At 41.2% G+C, this 22,526-nt stretch overlaps 1 protein-coding gene across 1 annotated transcript in view; it reads left to right on the plus strand.

Annotated features, from left to right (window-relative positions):
- Positions 1-4,140: 4,140 nt before the first annotated feature.
- The window catches only part of gpr176 (G protein-coupled receptor 176), a 51,508-nt gene continuing 33,122 nt past the window's right edge, over positions 4,141-22,526 (plus strand). The window contains exon 1 of the mRNA XM_003224769.4: positions 4,141-4,857. Within this exon, the coding sequence (XP_003224817.3) occupies positions 4,662-4,857 (196 nt within the window). The 5' untranslated portion in view covers positions 4,141-4,661. The remainder of the gene's footprint in view (positions 4,858-22,526) is intronic.

Consider the following 22,526-nt stretch of genomic DNA (forward strand, 5'->3'; position numbering starts at 1 on the left):
ATGACAAGATATGCTCTCTTGAGATCTGGAGATTGTTTGAATTGATAAAATGAGATGCCCATCTGATCCTGCAGCTCAGAAGAGGAAGGGGAAAAGAACAAAATGTCATTAATATTTTGAACTGGGAAAGAAATGGCAGGATTTGATATTGGCTGGAAACCAGGGGAGGAGCTTTTCACTTGCAACCTGCAACTGTCCCAGTTTGAAGGAACACTCTTGGATAGTCCTCTCTCCTAGCAGTTTTTCAGTGGAAGGATCGAAAATGTTCCAGTTTTTCTTTCCTCCTGCCACTTCTCACCTTTGTCCTTAGCTAACGTCACCTGCTGCAAACTAAGTATTAACTCAACAATGGGAGAGGAAAGGAAAGGGGCAGAATGGTGCTTTTCCCAGTAGGCTCACACAAAAACAAAGAGGGAGGCACATCAAAAAAAAAAAAACCTCTTGTCATGGCCGTCTTTCACCTGGAAATCTATGCCCTTAATGTGAGAGACCATGTGGATACGGAATAGGACTTCATAGTTATTTCCGGATCCACCATCAAAACCCTACCCCTGGAAGGCAATCATACTTGGCCATGATGACAAAAGCAAATAGCTGAAGCCTTTCCTGGATTGTGTAAAATAACTTTTGCCATCTTATTTATTTACCATATTTGTAGCCCGCCCTTCTCAACCCCAAGGGGGACTCAGAGCGGCCTCACATGTCAGCAACAATCCAGTGCCCTAAAATTGGTAAGCATCCACATTAAAACCAAATAATTACAAAAATCTAAAAACAAGTACATCAATTACTAAAATCACATAATCCAAAATCGTAATCCAGGGCCATTCCAATTGACACTGCACAGATTCTATGTTCATTTACTGCACTGCAGTTATTCTCCAAAAACTTGGTCCCATAGCCATGTTGTAACTTTCTTTCTGAAGGCTAAAGGGAAGGAGCTGATCTAATCTCACTGGGGAGGGAGTTCCACAACCGAGGAGCCACTACTGAGAAGGCACTGTCTCTTGTCCCCACCAACCTCACCTGCAAAGGAGGTGGGATCAAGAGCAGAGCCTCCCCAGAAGATCGTAATCTCCATGATGGTTCATAGAAGGAGATACGTTTGGACAGGTAAGCTGGGCTAAAACTGTTTAGGGCTTTATAGACTAAAGCCAGTACTTTGAATTGTGCTTGGTAGCAGGCTAGCAGCCAGTGGAGCTGGCGTAACAGGGGAGTTCTATCCTCCATGTACGCCGCTCCATTGAGGAACCTGGCTGCCACCCGTTTGACCACGAAGCTTCTGAACAGTCTTCAAAAGCAACCCCACATAGAGCGCTTTGCAGTAATCTATTCGGGATGTAACAAGAGCATGGACTACTGTGGCCAAGTCTGACTTCCTGAGGTACTGGTGCACAAGTTTTAATTGTGCAAATGCTTCCCTGGAGACTGCAGAAACCTGGAGTTCCCGGCCCAACGATGAATTCAGGAGAACACCCAAGCTGTGAACCTGTGTCTTCAGGGGGGAGTGTAACCCTGTCCAGCACAGGCTGTAACCCTATACCCTGTTTAGCCTTGCAGCTGACCAGGAATACCTCTGTCTTGTCTAGATTCAGTTTCAATTTGTTAATTTTCATCCATGTTATCACAGCTGTCAAGCACTGGTTCAGGACCTGAACAGACTCCTTAGTAGCAGGTGGAAAGGAGTGATAGAGTTGAACGTCATCTGAATATAGATGACATCTTGACCACACTTCGGTGTTTCTCATCTGCACATGTCCTGGTTTTCATCTGTGAAATGTTGGAAGGTATGTTCAATACATTCCTATCAATTACTACTGTGGCAATTCTTGTTTGCCTATGTTCTCTGTGTGTATTTGAAAATAGAAAACAAATATACCAAAATATCTTAAGCCTCCAGAGCAATTCCACAAGGAAACCACAGGATTTTTCTCTAGCCTCTCTTCACATAGCGAAGTAAGAAGAATGTCACAACTACAGAATGTAACAACTACATGAAGAAGCTATAAGAGCCCATTTTCTGGCTCCACTCGTCATCTCTTAGATTGCAAAAAACTTCATACTGGAAAGAAGTGACGAGTGGAGTGCTGCAGGTTTCCGTCCTGGGGCCAATTCTGTTCAACATCTTTATTAATGACTTAGACAAAGGGTTAGAAGGCATGATCATCAAGTTTACAGATGACACCAAACTGGGAGGGATGGTCAATACTCCAGAATACAGGAGCAGAATTCCAAACGATTTTAACAGATTAGAGAGATAGGCTGAACCTAACAAAATGAAGTTCAACAGGGACAAATGCAAGATACTCCACTTACGCAGAAAAAATGAAATGCACAGATAAAGAATGGGAGATGCCTGGCTCGACAGCAGTATTTGTGGAAAAGATTTTGGAGTCCTTGTGGACAGGAAGATGAATATGAGCCAACAATGTCATGTGGTGGCTAAAAAAGCCAATGGAATTTTGGCCTGCATAAATAGGAGTCTTGTGTCTAGATCCAGGGAAGTCATGCTCCCCCTCTATTCTGCCTTAGTCAGACCACACCTGGAATACTATGTCCAGTTCTTGGTACCGCAATTGAAGGGAGATGTTGACAAGCTGGAATGTATACAGAGGAGGGTAACTAAAATGATCAAGGGTCTGGAGAGCAAGTCCTATGAGGAGCACCTTAAAGAGCTGGGCATGTTTAGCCTGTGGAAGAGAAGGCTGAGAGGAGACATGATGAGGGCCATGTATAAATATGTGAGGGGAAGTCATAGGGAGGAGGGAGCAAGCTTGTTTTCTGGAGACTAGGATGCAAAACAACGGCTTCAAACAGACGCCCGATCTGGCCATGGTAGTCCACACCTAAGTTGTGGAAACAGGAAAAACTCAGCCGTTATGAGGATCTCAAAATTGAACTGCAAAGGCTCTGGCATAAACAAGTACAGGTGGTCCCAATGGTAATTGGCGCACTAGGTGCCATGCCAAAAGATCTCAGCTGGCATTTGATTCTGTAGCCCACTTGTCGATGGATGTCCAGAATCAGCAGGATCCACAGCTGTCCTTTTTATCCTGAGCGATGACTGGGCCAGTATAGACTTCGTTTTGATTTGTTTCTCCATAATGTGAATGGGTTAGGTGCTCTTAGTTCCACTCCTCAACTGAGACCTCTCTGGCTTGGTTGGACCTGCCGGTAGTTACACTACCACCAGCACAGTTCTCAGCATCCTTGGAGCAGTTAAGCCCCCCTACCACAACAAGGGGGCACCCATCGACAGTCGGATTGACAAAAAACAACAGGAAAAACTCAGCTGTTATCAGGACCTCAACTTCAAAGAGTCTGGCAGAAACCAGTACAGGTGGTCCCAGTGGTAATTGGCACACTGGTTGCTATACGAAATCTAGCATATAGATCTCTTTTGCTGTGTCATAATGTGTCTTTGTGTCAATACAGTAGAGTTTCACTTATCCAAGCTAAACGGGCCGGCAGAAGCTTGGATAAGCAAATATTTTGGATAATAAGGAGGAAATAATAAGAAAAATAAGGAAAAGCCTATTAAACATCAAATTAGGTTATGATTTTACAAATTAAGCACCAAAACATCATGTTATAAAACAAATTTGACAGAAAAAGTAGTTCAATACACAGCAATGTTATGTTGTAATAGCTGTATTTATGAATTTAGCACCAAAATATCACGATATATTGAAAACATTGACTACAAAAATGGCTTGGATTATCCAGAGGCTTGGATAAGCGAGGCTTGGATAAGTGAAACTCTACTGTAATAATAATAATAATAATAATAATAATAATAATAATAATAATAATAATAATAATAATAATAATCACAGGCATGATTTCTGCTCATAATATTGGTAGTTATATTGTAAGTTATAAAGGATTGTAAGTTATAAAAGAAAAGGGGCAGAAAAAACATAATCAGAGACTGTTTATATATCTCCTCTCTTTTTTAGCAAGCACAGTCTCAGGAAGGGATCTAAACTTTCTGGCTATGAAGAGCTTTCTGTCTGAGGTGTTTTGATCCAGAGGTGGAAGTGACAGCTCCAAAAAGGCAAGATGGCTGCTACCAAACAAAAAAAAAATCAAAGCCCACCGTTGATGGTCATGTGATCTTGCTCTCTGTTTCTCTCTGAAAACGACACCGAGCCTGCAATTGGGTGGCTGGAGCCGAAAGGAAGGCGGCAGCTGTCAGTGCAGACAGCGCGTCCGGTTTGGGAGCGCAAATAGAGAGCGCACGAGATGGTTCAAGGCTCCCAAGTCCAAGCCAAAACCAAGTGAGATTGGGAGGAAAACTGACAGAGCAGGAATCTCTATAGATTTCTAACAAGAGAGGATATAACCAGGAAAGACTTGGCAAAGGAAAGGAAAGCTCCCACTCCAAGGGGTTGTCTTCTGTCTAGTCTTCTCTTTCTGGAAGCTTACACCCCGGCTTCATTTCTTCTGCTTGAGCCGGAAAGATGGGGCAGCAAGCGAGAGAGAGGTGCAGCCGGCGCCCCCGCTTCTGTGCCCCTCTCGCCCCGCTTCTGACCTGAAGACATGGAAAGGTGGGCTCTCCCTCGCCGTGCCATGGAGGTGGCTTTGCGCGCCGGATCCAGCCGGGCGCCTGGCAAGAGCCGGCGGAGGGGCTGCTGCTGAAGGGACGGAAGGGCAGGGAGATGGGCCACAATGGGAGCTGGGCGCCTCCCGCCAACGAGAGCCAGCGGGGGAGCTTCCAGGCCGTCGCCCCGGCTTGGAACGCGTCCGAGGCAGCGCGGCGGGGCCCGTGGGGAGACCAGGGGGGCCGGGAAGAGCAGACCTACCGGCATTTCGCCGTCGTGGTGCAAGTGCTCATCTTTGTCGGCTCCCTGATAGGTAAGTCCAAGCAGAGCAGAGACCCCTCTCCCACTTGGTTTGTTTACATGGCTGTGGCTTCTAGATTCTGAGCATCCCTCATCCGAAATGCTTGGGAGCAGGAGTCATTTTCAAATACAAGCATCGTGACATGCCATGGAGATAGGATCCAAGTCCAAACACATCATTTATTTATGTTTCATATTATGTATACCAGGCATGGGCAAAGTTTGGCCATCCCTCCTGGTGTTTTGGACTTCAACTCCCACCATTCCTCACAGCCTCAGGCCCTTTCCTTTTCCCCCTCAGCCGCTTTGCCCATACTTTGGTATACTCATAGTAAGGTAAAGGTTTCCCCTGACGTTAAGTCCAGTCATGTCTGACTCTGGGGGTTGGTGCTCATCTCCATTTCTAAGCCGAAGAGCCATCGTTGTCCGTAGACACCTCCAAGGTCATGTGGCCGGCATGACTGCAAGGAGCGCCATTATCTTACCTATTGATCTACTCACATTGGCATGTTTTCGAACTGCTAGGTTGGCAGAAGCTGGAGCTGACAGCAGGCGCTCACTCCGCTCCTGGGATTTGAACCTGGGACCTTTCGGTCTACTCATATATAAACACATTTATTGTGTTGCTGTGAGTTTTCCCGCACTCTATGGCCCTGTTCCTCAGCATTCAGTGGACCAACCTGGACACAGCATATTATTTGAGAACACAGAAATGCTGGACCACTCTGACCACTATCATATCAGACTACATAGAGAAGCCATGGAAATCCACAAGCACGTGGACAATTTCAACAGAAAGGAGGAAACTATGAAAATGAACAAAATCTGGCTACCAGTATTAAAAGACTCCTAAATCAGGACAGTAAATAAAAGAACAACACTCAGAAGATAAGGGAATTCCAGACAGGAAACTACCCTGTTTCCCCGAAAATAAGAGCTACTCCAAAAATAATGATTTTTCAGGATTTTGAGGATGCTCAAAATATAAGCCTTATTTCAAAATAAGCCTAGTAGTTACAATTCATAAAAAATATCAATTTGGACAAAAAGACATCCTGTGAAAATAAGCCCTAATGTATCTTTTGGAGCAAAAATTAATAAAGGACCCTGTCTTATTTTCAGGGAAACAGAGTATCAGGGCCAGCTAACACCTTCCAACAAAGAATTCCCCCAAACAGGAAGCAGTTAGGCTTTGAAGCTTCAAGGCTATTCAATGCTAATCAAGCTGGGCAATTGCAATGTTCACACTTGCCTCAAACAGACAAGAGTTCTTTCTTCCACCCTGGACATTCCACAGATACATAGATCCTACTTGCCTAATTTCCAACAGACCTCACAACCTCTGAGGATGCCTTCCATAGATGTGGGTGAAACGTCAGGAGATAATGCTTCTGGAACATGGCCATACAGTGTAGAAAACTCACATCAACCCAGTGATTCCAGTCATGAAAGCCTTTGACTAGTGTAAACTATTTTTACCGTTTCATACACTGTATGTACTCGTGTAGAAACACAACGTTTATTTATGTTTCATATACTGTATAAACTCATGTATAGGTTGACCTCATGTTTAAGTCGAGGGGAGGTTTGGGGGCCAAAATAATGGATTTTCATATGACCCATGGATAATTTGGGGGCCATACCACAGAGAGGTGAAATCACCTAAGCAGCTTTCACCCTTGGCTGCCACTATTTCCACACCTAGGTGTTCAAAAAGGCTAGAAGCAGCACCAAGGCAAAAACAATAGAGGGGACCATTGCTTCTTTCAAATTCTCCCAGGATGGACTAAGTTCTGCCTTTTGCCACTTTACGCAGGCAAGGGGGTGCGTAGAAATTATCAGAAATGTTTTATTTAAGGTACAATACTCACATTGACCAAAAAATCAACTCAGTTTTATTGGGTTGAATTTTGACTGAAATTTCTAGACTTATACATGAGTATATTTCATCCACTTTATTCACATAGCCTGAAGGTAATTTTATATCCATTATCTGTATTAATTTTGTGTGTGCAACAAAGTTTGTGGCCATTGAGCCCTCAGAAATCAAATATGTCACTATTTGAGCCACCCATGTGGACCATTTCAGATTTTAGAGTATTTTGGATTTTAGAATTTTGGATAGGGGAGGTTTAAGTATCACTGTAGGAACAACTTGGAATTGGTGCCAAAGCATCCTTACATGGGGGATTTCTTTAGGCAAAAACAGTGCAAATCTACAAACAGCCAGTTCAGCTTTATGATGTCTCTCCTAGGTGGAAACATGTTGTCTCTCCTGAGTGCAAAATGAACTGATAAATTAAATAGTAGTAATTGTGTATCAGCTTTCCATGGCTCCTGAAACCTAAAGTTTAATTTAACAACCCCCATGTTACGTCAGCTCCACTGGCTGTCAGTTTGCTACCAAGCACAATTCAATGTGCTGGCTTTAGCGTATGAAGCCGTAAACGGTTCCAGCCCAGTTTACGTGTCCGAACCTATCTCCCTCTATGAGCCAGCTGGGAGGTTAAGATCTTCTGGGGAGGCCCAGCTCTCAGGCTCACCTCAATCGCAAGTACGGCTGGTGAAGATGAGAGACAGGACTTTCTCAGTGGTGACCCCTCATCTATGGAACTCCCTCCCAAGTGAAATTATATCTGCCTTCTCCCTCCTGACCTTCAGGAAAAAGTTAAAAACTTGGATGTGGGACCAAGCGTTTGGTTAGTAATCTATCAGTGCAATAAGAAAACATAGAACTGTGCAATGACAAACTGGAAGGGCCACAAACTACAATATTGGACTGTGTGATTTTAAATAAGTGGTTTTTAATGTTTGATATGCTTTTAATGATTGTTTTAATATATACAGTAGAGTCTCACTTATCCAAGCTAAACGGGCCGGCAGAAGCTTGGAGAAGCGAATATCTTGGATAATAAGGAGGGATTAAGGAAAAGCCTATTAAACATCAAATTAGGTTATGATTTTACAAATTAAGCACCAAAACATCATGTTATACAACAAATTTGACAGAAAAAGTAGTTTAATACGCAGTAATGTTATGTTGTAATTACTGTATTTACGAATTTAGCACCAAAATATCACAATATATTAAAACATTGACTACAAAAATGCATTGGATAATCCAGAACCTTGGATAAGCGAGTCTTGGATAAGTGAGACTCTACTGTAGTTATGAAATAAAACATTTCTGATAACAAATCAGCATTTGCAAGGATTGCTGAATAGGCTGATTTTCCTTTTTGTGTAATACAGTTGAAGCGTTTTCTGCAGAGTCCAATGTAAACACTGCACACTGTTGCTAACAGATTTGTGTAAATGGGTAGCATTCAGAGATCTTTGACTATTGCCAATTTTTTTTGTGATTCTAGCATTGAGCTAAGGGGACCCCACTGAAGTCTGGGCCCATAATTTAAGAAGCCCTTCTCTAAAGAACTTTATACCCATTCATGTTATCTGCATACAGGCCTGTAGCGAGGGGGGGGGGGGGGGTTAGGGGTTCAAACCCCCCTCCCCCCCCCCCAAAATTTTTCAGGTTATAAAAAAAACCTGGTTTACTCATGAATTTTAACTGGTTAACCAAATCCCCATGCTAAGTCTATGAGACACAAAACATTAAGAGTCCCTCCAGGCACTATCTCAAGCAGATATTGACAGGTTTGTAGCGGGGAGGGGTGTGTGCTAGGGGTTAAACCCCCCCCCTCGAAATTTTCAACCCCCCCCCCCAATTTTCAACCCCCCCCCCCCCCGAAATTTTTTTCTGGCTACGGCCTGTCTGCATAGACATCTCCCCCATTTAATATAGCATTAACCAATGCTTAAGGAGTAAGCTTCTTCCAAACATGTACTCAAATACAGTAGAGTCTCACTTATCCAACATAAATGGGCTGGCAGAACGTTGGATAAGCGAATATGTTGGATAATAAGGAGAGATTAAGTAAAAGCCTATTGAACATCAAAATAGGTTATGATTTTACAAATTAAGCACCAAAACATCATGTTATACAACAAATTTGACAGAAAAAGTAGTTCATTACACATTAATGCTATGTAGTAATTACTGTATTTACGAATTTAGCACCAAAATATCACAATGCATTGAAAACATTGACTACAAAAAGCGTTGGATAATCCAGAATGTTGGATAAGTGAGAATCTACTGTACTAGTATAGGTGCATGCCATGCAGGAACTTCCATATTCTCACATTCTCACTTGTAAAGCCTAAACTGACTTGCTAATCCTAACTAGAGCAGACCTAGAACATTGACTCTCGAAAATTTAGGTCCACATGTTGACAGAATTTGGAAAACGACATTTGTAGACTACAGCTCCAAGCTTCCCCTAACTATGTGGCCAGTGACCACACTAACCAGGAAACAGAGAGCTGTTGTCCTAAAAATAACTTTATCAAATTCTAGGTGCAATTTTTGTCAACACAGCACCATTTTTAATTTTTAAATTAATAGGTAAGTACATGGCGTTTGTTAAAAATTATTTGTGTAGACACACTTCCCTTTCTGGATAATTCCCTCCTCAAGGAACTGTAAAAGGTTAAAATTCTGTGAATGTTGTGCATTGAACTGACTGTAGAAGAATTCCATAGCCTATATATTATAAGGTACTATTTTGTGTTTATCATTGTTTGTTCTTATTGCAAAAGAAAATTTGACACAAAAGGGTTGAAACAGTTTCTGATGTCATATTGACTGAAGAAAAATGAAAGCATGGTTAGTTGAAGTTTCCCCAAAGTTTTTAATTGAAAGGAATAGTGCAAATTATGGTGATTTTATCCTCCAAATTATACTCCAAAGTAGTAGTTAAATTAGATTTCTTAATAATCAGTTTCTCATATGTGGTTAGTTGAATCCCAGATAACTTTTGTGTTGAGTTTTGAAGTTGCTCCCCATTGATGTGTTTTGCGGAGTCCTTTATGTAGACTGTAACATTTTTAATTATTAGATTGTTCATATAATCAAGCACAATGAAAGTTACTTTAATCTTAATCTTAGTTGATAAATTACTTTTAATATTGTTTACGTTAATTAGCCGTGGCGGCCCGCCAGAACGTACCAATGCTGAAGCACAGTATCAGAGATAATATCCTGCCGCTCCCGAGTGTTTCCTTTGATATTGCACTGAGTTTCAGAAACAGTGGGAAGCAACCAAAAGTGAAGCTCAAGCAATTGCTGCGAGTCTCTCCACTGCTTTTGTTCTGTGCACACTAGATCCAAAGTGTGGGCACTGTCTGTTTGACCCAACAAATTACATTTCTGAGACTCAAGGTCTTATTAGTAAATATTTACCAACTTAGATGGCTAGATTAAAGTGTTGGGATCATAGATCAGATTTCAAATCAGCTTCTCTCCACCCTGCATATGTTAACTGTTCGAGGAGTGGTGGCATAGGTGCAGAGCCGGCCCTAGGTATTTTTCAAGTGTAGGCGAACAGAATTTTGGCGCCCCCGCCCCCCAAAACCAATCACTGAAAAATAAAAGCGTTGGATAAGCGAAAATGTTGGATAATAAGGAAAGCCTAACCGTAGTTTTGTCTAGCCCACATTTTACTGGCAAATAAACTAGTAAAATGTGGGCTAGACAAAACTACGGTTAGGTGGATCTGCAATTGGCTAAGCGAATGAACCCAAAGGGTGCTAACCAATGCGTCATCTTCATCATGGAAAGAAGTGACAAGTGGAGTGCCGCAGGTCTCCGTCCTGGGCCCAGTTCTGTTCAACATCTTTATTAACGACTTAGACGAAGGGTTAGAAGGCACGATCATCAAGTTTGCAGACGACACAAAACTGGGAGGGATAGCTAACACTCCAGAAGACAGGAGCAGAATTCAAAACGATCTTGACAGACTAGAGAGATGGGCCGAAACTAACAAAATGAAGTTCAACAGGGACAAATGCAAGATACTTCATTTCGGCAGAAAAAATGGAAATCAAAGATACAGAATGGGGGACGCCTGGCTTGACAGCAGTGTGTGCGAAAAAGACCTTGGAGTCCTCGTGGACAACAAGTTAAACATGAGCCAACAATGTGATGCAGAAGCTAAAAAAGCCAACAGGATTCTGGCCTGCATCAATAGGGGTATAGCGTCTAGATCCAGGGAAGTCATGCTCCCCCTCTATTCTGCCTTGGTCAGACCACACCTGGAATACTGTGTCCAATTCTGGGCACCACAGTTGAAGGGAGATGTTGACAAGCTGGAAAGCGTCCAGAGGAGGGCAACTAAAATGATTAAGGGTCTGGAGAACAAGCCCTATGAGGAGCGGCTTAAAGAGCTTGGCATGTTTAGCCTGCAGAAGAGAAGGCTGAGAGGAGACATGATAGCCATGTACAAATACGTGAAGGGAAGTCATAGGGAGGAGGGAGCGAGCTTGTTTTCTGCTGCCCTGCAGACTAGGACACGGAACAATGGCTTCAAACTACAGGAAAGGAGATTCCACCTGAACATCAGGAAGAACTTCCTCACTGTGAGGGCTGTTCGGCAGTGGAACTCTCTCCCCCGGACTGTGGTGGAGGCTCCTTCCTTGGAGGCTTTTAAGCAGAGGCTGAATGGCCATCTGTCGGGGGTGCTTTGAATGCGATTTCCTGCTTCTTGGCAGCGGGTTGGACTGGATGGCCCATGAGGTCTCTTCCAACTCTACTATTCTATGATTCTATGATTCTATGATTCTATGATAAAGGAAAAGCCTATTAAACATCAAATTACATTATGAGTTTACAAATTAAGAACCAAAACATCATGTTTTACAACAAATCAATAGAAAAAAGCAGTTCAATACTTTCAATGTTATGTAGGAATTACTATATTTGCAAATTTAGCACTAAACATTGAACAGGGATATAGGGCAGTGTGGACTTAGATAACCCAGATAGCCCTCAGTATTAAAAAAACCCTCTAAAATCAGGACAATAAATAAAGAACCACATTCTGAAAACGGAAGAAATCCAGACAGTAAGCAATCAGGGACAGCTAACTCCTCCCAAAAAAAGATTCTCCCAGGCAAGAAGAAGCCAGGCCTTGAAGCCACAGGGCCATTAAATGCTAATCAAGGTAATTAATTACAACATTCACACCTGCTTCAAAGAAAAGTTCTTTCTCCCACCCTGGACCTTCTACAGATATATAAACCCCACATACCTAGCTTCCAAGTTCCCACAGACCTCACAATCTCTGAAGGCCCCAAAGGTGGGCTCCCGTGGTGCGAAGGTGGGTCTGCGCCAGCCGGAAAGCCCAGCACGGGCACCAGGAGGCCCAGCATGGCCGCCGGAAGGCCCAAAAGAGAAGGAGGTGGAGAGTGGTGCCCTCCTCTCAGGACGATGGCGCCCCTGGGACGATGGCGCCACAGGCAAGTGCCTAGTTCGCCTTATGGTTGGACCGCCTCTGCATAGGTGTTTGGTAAATGAATAAACAACCAATAAAATGAAGACTGCAACAAGACAGCAGCACAAAAATCTTCATATATCTTGGAAAATATATTAGAAATTTAAATTATTTGGAATTATCATGCTCTCTTGACTGCTCAAAGTTCTGATTTATACATGTCTGTTGAGAGATGGACTAGCTGGCTGAGGAGAGACCATTCAGAACTCATCTTTTTGCATGTGATGATGATGATGATTGTAATGATGGTGATGATAATCCACGAGCACTCCTTTGAGGCCACATTAATCTGTTTCACAAACAACCAACATTGTGCAGTGAAGGAAACTGAAGGACATTTCCTCTCCTGATGGTCTTGAGTAGAAAACAGAGGACTGGGGGTGGGGGTGGAACTGACTCATCCTAGGTAGAAATTCACTTACCTCTACTCACCCGTTTGCACAGTGAAAGAAATAGAAGGAAGTGTCCTGACAGCCATGAACAAGAATCAGGTGGCTGTGAGACTGACTCATTCTAGCCAGAAGTTCCCTAGCTTACACTCACGCACTCATTCCTAAAGCAGAAATCTATTTACTCCAGGAAAAAATCTATACACATATCACTCACTAGGATTCTGCCACCTTATTCACTCTGTTGCTCTTTCTCACAGACACACCTCCTCAGAAAATAAACAGATTATGCACAAACCCACTTGCTGTCTACAGAGAACATGCACAAGCAAACCCTCCTTGATCTATTTTTGACGTATTACTACTACTACTATTTATTTATATTCTGTTTTTCTCCCAATACTGCAGCTCAAAAATTGAAACAAAGATTAAAATACCCCAAAATGACATGATTTAAAACATATAAAGATTATCTTTATAAAATCTATAAAATTTAAATCATGTTAATATTCATTAATGAATATTCACAGTGCATTTCTGGATAAAGTTTATGCAAGATTAGTAACAGCAATGTATTACAAAATAAGACAGGAAACGAGGAAGGGTGTAATTGCAAGTATGGAAGTTTAGAGCCTTCTTCGTTGATTTTATAGTCAGGGTTTTTTTATTTTGCATTTACACTAGTCTGGACCAGCAGGCATTAGAATGGTGGGTGGCATAGGGCTTCTCTGGATTTACATAAAGCCACAGGAATTGGGAAAGTTATACCTGTACTTATTTATATTTTTTCCTGTTAATCATACCATGTTTTTCATGTCCCAGCAAATTTCCAGTACTAAAAGCAACTTTTTACTCCCACTGCAGGGTGTGTTTCTCCCCCAAGTTGTAGGAGTCTCTGATACAGGCAGGTGTAAACATCAAAAGCATGCATCCATTTAATTATTTGTCTTGTGTTTTTGGGTCCTCTGATTATGTCTGTGAATTTAGTATGGCTTCTGTCACAGTGCTGGTTTTCCTTTTTGTTGACCTTCATTCCTTCATTACATTTTTGATTGGAAGAAGGCACATTTTCTCTGCACTAATGTAAAAACAAGGTACAGTATTTACTTTTTATTTTTTTTATTTTTGAGTCATGGCGCTAAAATGGCCTAATAAGCAAAACACAATTCCCTCATTTTCTCTATAACACTCAATCATTTTATCAATGTGATTGTAAAAACATTTTAATTTTGAAAAATTAAGTAGAGGACTTCCGGTGAGCTAGAATGGCGGCGGGACGGACCTTCTGAGAGCTCCTCAAGGAAGGCCACCGATTGAACGGTCGGGTAGAGCTCTAAGCTCCCCTCTCCCTGGGGATTGAACCAGGGGGGGACGCAAAGCCTCCAAAGCGGCACGGGTTCCAACAGACTGCTCCGACCGGGTGGTTTGGAGGACCCGAGCCGGGGAGGGCGCGGACCGTCAACTGGGAAGCGGCATGACTCCGCAATAACCGCCTGCCCAGCTCATTTTAAAAAAGAAAGAAAGTGGAAGAAGACGAATCCGCCCGGAAAGGAGACTGTAAGTTTCCAAAAAAAAAAAACTTTCTCGCCACTAAGGGAACAATACTGGTTGGACTTAAAGTAATTTAAAGCAACTTAACAAACCCCACAAGGGGACAGGAAAGCTGGGAACGTGGAGGTGTTATAGACTAACGAACGAATACTTGTTAAGTTAAACAATAAATTAACAAAAAGACGATTGGGTAGAGCCATAAGCTCCCCTCTCCCTGGTAGGAGATCGAACCAGGGGGGAACGCAAGCCTCCAAAGCGGTGGTAAGGATCTAAAAAGACCGTACCATACCGCGGAGGGCGCGGATCGTCCAACAGAAAGCGGCGTGACTTTGCATTAAGCCTCATCCTGGCTTTAAAGGGAATGGGGGTTCGGAAACCTGATAACTGAACTAATTAAATAAGAAGCAAAATTCCATCCTTTCCCCAAATTGAACTCCCGAAAAAGAATATATAAGGCTGACCTTGACCGCCATGTTGATCCGCCTACGCCTCGCTTCTTTATAAACAAACGCCGAAAATCCAGGAAGTGCGTAGGAGAAGAGGAGCGGCAGAGAACCTCTCCCCCACCGTCCAGAGCGTGACTAAGCGTGACTAAGCGCAAAAAGTAAAACGCTCATAAGAAGTGGCGCAAGAGACGGAAGAGGGGGACGGGAAATTGGGAAATTGGGTCCGGATAGAAACAAACCAGGGAAGAAAAAAAAGGAGGACGAGCGGGAAACGCAAGACGAATTGTGGTCTCAGCAGATAACCAAAGTCAAGTAAGAATAAGACTAAGAGCCAACGGCCGACCAGAGTGTGGATGAAAGGAGAGAGAAACATCCCAAATTAGGACATAGACACATGCTGGAACCCATAGCAGTCAGAATGAGGAGAAACCAGTGAGGACTCAACGATTAGGACTGTAAGAGCCTGAAGTGGAACCTAACAGGATTCTACTAACAACGGACTAACCAATAATACGGTGGAAGAGTAATCACAGAAGAAGCAAACCAAAAGACTCGGGGTTAAGTTAAGTAAGGCCTGCCAACAAGAGGGAAGACTAGGAAAGAATAGGAAACACCGAAAGCAGCTGAAGCAATAAATGATGGCAGGTGCTAAACCAAAGTTTGATAAAGATCTAAAGGATGTGAAGGGTCCAGTAATGACAAGAAGACCTTCACAACCGGAGGAGATAAGTATGCGGGACATTATGAAAGAGATTCAGAAACTGGCAGCAACTAATGAAAGTTATCAAAAAGATCTTTATGCAATGTCAGAGAGACATACTGAACAGCAAAAAGAACTGCACCAGGAGATGCTAGAATTGAAAAAAGATTTGAAAGAAGAAATTAGCCAATTAAAATATGAACTTAAAACCACACGCGAAGAAATTCAGGACCTGAAGAGGGCAAAAACAAATATAGAAAAATCACATACAAAAATACAACATAGAGTTGAGAATCTAGAGGGGAAACACACTCAATTAGAAAAAACACAAGAAAGGATGGAACAAAAAGAAATGGAGTTCCAGTTAAGGTTTAGAAACATAAAAGAAGAAGCTAATGAAAACATCAATCAAATCATAACAAAGTTATTGGCAGAGCTGACACAGTGCTCGGAACAAGATATGGGAAAAGAAATTGACAGATCCTATAGAATCCAGACGAACTATGCAAAAAAGAATAAGGTCCCGAGGGACGTGATAGTGCACTTCGTCAAAAAAAGAATTAGAGATGAAATCCTGATACAAAACAGTCGGCAATCTCTAACATACAAAGACTCAAGAATTGTAATTCTGAAAGAATTCCCCATAACCACACTAAACAGACGCAGGAAATACTTTTTCCTGACCGAAGAACTTAAAAGACAGAAAATAAAATTCCGTTGGGAAAGAACAGAAGGGATTATGGTCACGCATAAGAATGAGAAACACTGGCTGACGTCAGAAGAAAAGGCGAAGGACTTCTTCAAAAAAATAAAGGAACAAAAGCCAGAGAAACAATCTGAAACCCCACCGACAAAACAGAATACAAAAAGGGCAAGATACTATTCCCCTGAAGACACAACAGGGAAAATAACGACGGAACATATGGAATCAGACAATAACGAACAAGAAGAAGTGGAAGTAGAGACTCTTTCCAACGTGACAACCCATGATGACGTATGACTTAAACCGACAAATTAAATGTATCTCAAACAATATTAATGGTCTAAACTCACCCAGTAAAAGAAAAGTGGTAACAAATTGGCTTATAAAAGGAAAATATGACATAGTGGCTCTTCAAGAGACACATATCGCTCAAAAACATATAGCCCTGTTGGAAAATCCAAAAATCGGTAAAAAATTCTATTCGGCAGATATCAAAAAGAAAAGAGGTGTGGTCCTATATATCAAGGAGGACATCCCAGCTGTTTTAAAATTTAGAGATATGGAAGGCAGATTTGTGGGAGTTGAAATCACAATAGGGACTCAAAAAACGTTAATATGCAACATTTATGCTCCAAACGGCCCAAAAACACAATTCACCAAAAACTTAAGGGAGCAGATAGCCAAAACAGAAATTGAACATATAATGGTCTTTGGCGACTTCAACGGAATCCTGGATGATAACATGGACAAAACAAAAAAGGTCAAAAGATCTAATAAAGGAAATAGAGGGGTGCTGCCCAAAAATATGTTTACGATGAAAAAGGAATTCAATCTGCAAGACATCTGGCGCTACCTCAACCCCACAAAAAGAGATTATACATTCTACTCGAGCCGTCACCAAACTTGGTCACGTATCGACATGGTATGGTCATCCAACTCTATAGTGACCAAAGTCTCAGACATGAAAATATTGGCCAGAGACAAATCGGACCATAGCCCAATCGAATTAACTCTAAATTACAAACCATCCTGTTACAAATGGAGACTGGACGAAAATTTAATTAAATCAGAAGAGGATATAAACAGATACAAAGAACTGACTAAGGAATTCTTTAAAATAAACAGCTCAGGAGAGACAAAAACTCAAATAATTTGGGACACATACAAAGCCGTAATGAGAGGCTACCTGATTCAACAAAAGGCCAGAAAGAATAGACAAAAATTCCAAAAAATAAAGGAACTGGGAAAAGAAATCGATAAAAAAGAAAATCAACTAAAAATGAATCCAAAAAACAAATTAATTCAGGAACAAATAAAGGACTTGAAAAAAGAAAAAGCTCACATAGAATTGGAGAACATTGCCAAGAAGTTAAAATTCATAAAACAAGACTATTTTGAAAACGCTAACAGACCAGGAGCCTGGTTAGCCAGAAAAATAAGGAAAAAGCGCCAACAGCAACTAATAATTAAAATAAAAGGGGCGAACAAAAATCACACAAAAGACGAAGAAATTATTGAAGAATTTCACAAATTCTACACCAAACTATACAAAGAGAACCAAGTGAATTATACAAAAATAGCCCAATATCTAAGTAAGCAAAAATTAGAGAAAATTTCCGAAACACAACGTGAGCTACTTAATAAAGAAATTACAGAAGAAGAAATAAAGAAGATGATAAAATCGCTGAAGGGGAACAAAGCGCCGGGGCCGGACGGCTTCTCGGCCGGTTACTACAAAGCATTCCAAAACGAGATATCTGTCCAGCTTAAAACCATAATGAACCAAATTCTACAAGGACAAGAAACTCCAGAATCATGGAGAATGGCGGACATAATCACGATCCCCAAAGAAAATTCGGACACATCAGAGGTAAAAAATTATCGCCCAATATCTCTACTAAATCTAGATTACAAAATCTTCACGGGAATACTAGCAAATAGATTCAAAAATTTTTTAAACTCTTGGATTTCGGAAGAACAAACCGGCTTCCTACCGGGGAGGAAAATGGGGAACAACATAAGATGCATCGTAGATATTATCGAATACTACGATAAAAACCACCAAAAAGAACTGGCTCTGTTATCAATCGATGCTGAAAAAGCATTCGATAATTTGAATTGGGGATTTTTCAAATTACTCTTTAAAGAAATAGACATCGGTTATCAGTTCTCAAATGCAATCGAAAAGATATATGAATCCCAGAGGGCTAGGCTATTAATCAACGGTCTAACGTCAGAAGAAATCAAAATTGAGAAAGGAACCCGTCAAGGTTGTCCACTCTCGCCCCTCATTTTTATATTTGCCATTGAGATACTCTTAAAAAATATTAAGGAAGACAAAGAACTAAAAGGGGCAAGAATAAAACAAAAAGACTACAAATTACGAGCTTTCGCGGATGATGTTATATGTATCATTGAAGAACCAAGGAACAACATGCAGAAATGGATATACAAACTGGAAGAATTCGGCGAATTGGCGGGTTTCCACTTAAACAAAAATAAGACTAAAATACTTACAAAAAATATAACCAAATCGAATCAGGAAAAATTACAGAAAAGCGTAGGCATCACCGTGTCTCCGAAAATAAAATACCTGGGAATATGGCTAACACATAAAAATGCACAATTATTAGAAAACAATTATTATGTAAAATGGAAAGAAATAAGTAAAGATCTGGAAAACTGGATGAACCTCAAAATTTCACTAATGGGGAGAATTGCACTAATAAAAATGAATACCCTCCCCAAATTATTGTACCTTTTCCAAAATCTTCCTATTATCCGGAGCACAAAAATTTTTAACAGCTGGAATAAAGAAATTTTAAAATTCTTGTGGAAAGGAAAAAGACCTAGAATTAAAAACTTAATAATGATTGACGCTAAGACCAGAGGAGGATTTGGCCTCCCTGACTTGAGACTTTACTTCGAGGCTTCGGCCCTAACGTGGGCGCTGGACTGGGCTCTCCTGAAGGATGACAAACTGTTAGATCTGGAAGGATCCGACCTACGCCGAGGCTGGCACGCCTATATCGGATATGACAAAAGAACAATCGAAAAAGGTTTTGGAGACCACTTCATACGCTCTTCAATCATAAAGGTATGGGAGAAATATAAACCATACCTATACAGGAAAATACCGATGTGGATCTCCCCTTTGGAGGCCAACCAAAGAAAAATTCTGGGATGGCAACGATGGCCAACATATAATGAAATACTCATTAAAAGAGGGAACCAACTTCAACTGAAAGAACAAGAGGACTTAAAAAGGATGTACCCAAATCTAACCTGGTTCCAATATATACAACTAAAAGAACAATTTGGGATAGACAGTAAAATTGGCTTTAATGAAAAAGTAACAATTTGGGACAAGTTACTAAAGAACGGGAAAAAAAGTATTACAATTCTATATAATACATTGTTAGAATGGTCGACGGAGACGGAAGCGGTCAAGGCATGTATGACAAAATGGGCCAGAAATATTGGAAGACAGATTAAATTTGATGAATGGGAACAAGTTTGGTATGTTAAATTAAAGTATACATACGCGACAGACCTGAAAGAAAATTGGCTCAAAATCTTTCACAGGTGGTATATAACACCGGAAAAATTAGGCCGAATGTACCCCAATACCCAAAACAAATGCTGGAAGTGCAAAAATCAGGTAGGCTCATTCTACCACGCATGGTGGACATGTGAGGAAACTCAGAAATATTGGAAAATAATACACGCCGAGACACAGAAAATAATAAAAAAATCTTTCCCTCTAAAACCAGAATATTACCTCTTAGGAATAACCGACAAAGATATGAAGATCAACAGAAATGAAGACATACTTTTTACATATCTGTCAACAGCAGCGAGAATTTTATACGCAAAATATTGGAAAACACAAACCATACCAAGCACAGAAGAGTGGATCGCGAAAATGGATGAAATATATGATATGGACTCACTAACTTTCCTGATCAAACAACACAAAGGGCAACCAATGAAATGTACAGATTGGTCAACCTACAAGGAATACAAGCATCAAAGGAAAGGGAATTAACTAGCTGAATAATTCTAAAGAACAATAAACTTTGATCGGTTAACTCAGAAAAAGAAAACAAAAACCACCCAGGACTCTAGGGAACATTGGAACAATAGCAAATTATACCTAAGCGACGAGGATGGAAGACTGACCCCCCCCCTCACTCCCCTCCCCCTCCCTCCCCCATCCCCCTCCCAACCTTTCCCCCCTTTTTCCTCGCCCCCCCTTTTTCTTTTTTTTCCTTCTTCTTTTATTCTCTCTTTCTACCTTTCCTACACCCACCATTGTTCTCACTCTTTTTATGTATAGAAACACTCAATAAAAAAAAAAAGAAAAAAAAAGAAAAATTAAGTAGAAAATTAGAAATAGAAATAATGTATAAGTAGGAAATGTAGACACTGGAGGAGAGAACTTGGGAGATACGTTGATTTCATGGTGGAGATGGAGAGGATAAAACAAATCAATCCCATACCATACCTCAACTGCACCTCAAGGAAGATAAACATGTAGCTGAAACTAAACATGTAGATTGGGATAGTGCTAAAATCTGTCCAGCAGCAAACCAGCACCCTACACCTGGTATATCTAGAGGAGCATGGATTTGGGAGCAGAAGCCACTGTTACAAGGTGGAAAATCCCCAAAGCCTTGACATTTTCTGAAATTGTTGGAGAATTGAAAGACGCCGGGGTCTCTGTGGTAATTGAAACATTTGGTCAGATGGATTTGATATGTTTTGAAAACAAGCTCCACATTTTGGCCTGTGTATATCCCCCAAAGTCTTCCTCGGCAGTTATTTAGAATCGGAGTTCAGGGCATTTTGGACCAGGAGCTTATGAGCCTTGACGCCAAAAAGCCCCTGAGGAAGGTGTTGGAGTATTCACAGGCAGAAACATTGGCCCTTTTAAACTCATAAAATAGCTATCTTTTTCAGCACCTTGAGACATATCTCCTCTTCCCACTGTGGATTCTTTTGGATGTTCTCTGCTTTCTGCATCTTTTGAATATTTTTTAAAATATCCTTTTTATTGAACTTTTTTTTTTAGTTTGTATGCAGTGGTAATGTCTTTGGTTAAAATTCAGCAAAGCTGAACCTATTAGTCAGAAGTAAGTAAAGTGGAGTTCATAGGAGGTCATCCTTAGATGTCTATGCATAGGATTGCTGTCGTGGCCTGTTAATAGGCATGTCAGATTTTGTTAGTTGTTTTTCTGTTATTTGTTTGGATGCCTGTGTTGTGTGATCAATTTTTTATGGATCAAGGCCAGAAAAGGACCTGGGGCTCCTGGCATGTAGCTGAACCCCTACTCTGCTTGCCCACACAAAGAAAATATTTTTATATGGAGAGAAAAAAGCAAAAGCATTTCAATACACAGTCAGTGGAAATAATTCTTTATGCTTTCCTGAAATCAAAACAGTTGCCCATGGGGACTGATTCAAATACCAAGAAAAAGCTTTGTTTTGTGGCCTTGTATGACACACAAACAGAGTAAAAAAAAACCATAGAAGGAAATACATAGTCAGGAGGGAGGGAGAGAGAGAGAGAGAGAGAGAGAGAGAGAGAGAGAGAGAGAGAGAAGCTGATTTATTGCCTCATTAAAATATGAGAGGTAAATAGGACATTAGTTCATGAATTATTCATGACTAGGGTGGGGATCAGCTAATAAGGATGGAGGTGGAGGTGATTGCTTGCTCAGGGTTCCTCAATTAGTTTAGTTATTTATTTGTCATGTCAGGAGTGACTTGAGAAATGGCAAGTCACTTCTGGTGTGAGAGAATTGGCTGTCTGCAAGGACGTTACCCAGGGGACATCCAGACGTTTTGATGCTTTTACTATCCTTGTGGGGGGCTTCTCTCATGTCCCTGCATGGAGCTGGAGCTGATAGAGGGAGCTCATCCGCATTCTCCCCGGGTTGGATTTGAACTGGTAACCTTCAGGTCAGCAATCCAACCTTCAAGTCATCAGTCCTGCTGGCACAAGGGTTTAACCCACTGCGCCATATATTTATCAAAAATATTTATCAAGTATTTTTGATAAAATGCATCTTATTAGACTGTTACATGCATCATAGCAATTGCTCCTGCCCTACATCTAGTCCACCCATAACTGTAATGTATTATGTTGTCCTGTGTAAGATGCGGTTAACTGTGGTGTGGACAGGGTTTCGTTTCCTTCCTGACCTCCCCATGAAACACGTCAATGGGAACTGTAAGGAATCATTGAGATCAATAAACCCTGTCTATATCAGTAATACCTGCCCAGAGTTTCAAAAGTTCTGGTTGGGTTTTAGGACTTACCCAGAAATAGACTGGGGCAGAAAATACATCATTTGGATATGAAAAGACTTGATACCATTAGGAGCAACTCCCACTAACTTCCAGGGCCTTTGCCAATCTGGATAAGCTGCCAGATCTGGGACCTAATCAAAAGAGCAGAGGGAAAGCGGGGGACAGTGGAGGAAACTGTCAGGTTCTG

This window comes from Anolis carolinensis, chromosome 1, assembly GCF_035594765.1.
Source record: "Anolis carolinensis isolate JA03-04 chromosome 1, rAnoCar3.1.pri, whole genome shotgun sequence".
NCBI classification, from domain to species: domain Eukaryota; kingdom Metazoa; phylum Chordata; class Lepidosauria; order Squamata; family Dactyloidae; genus Anolis; species Anolis carolinensis.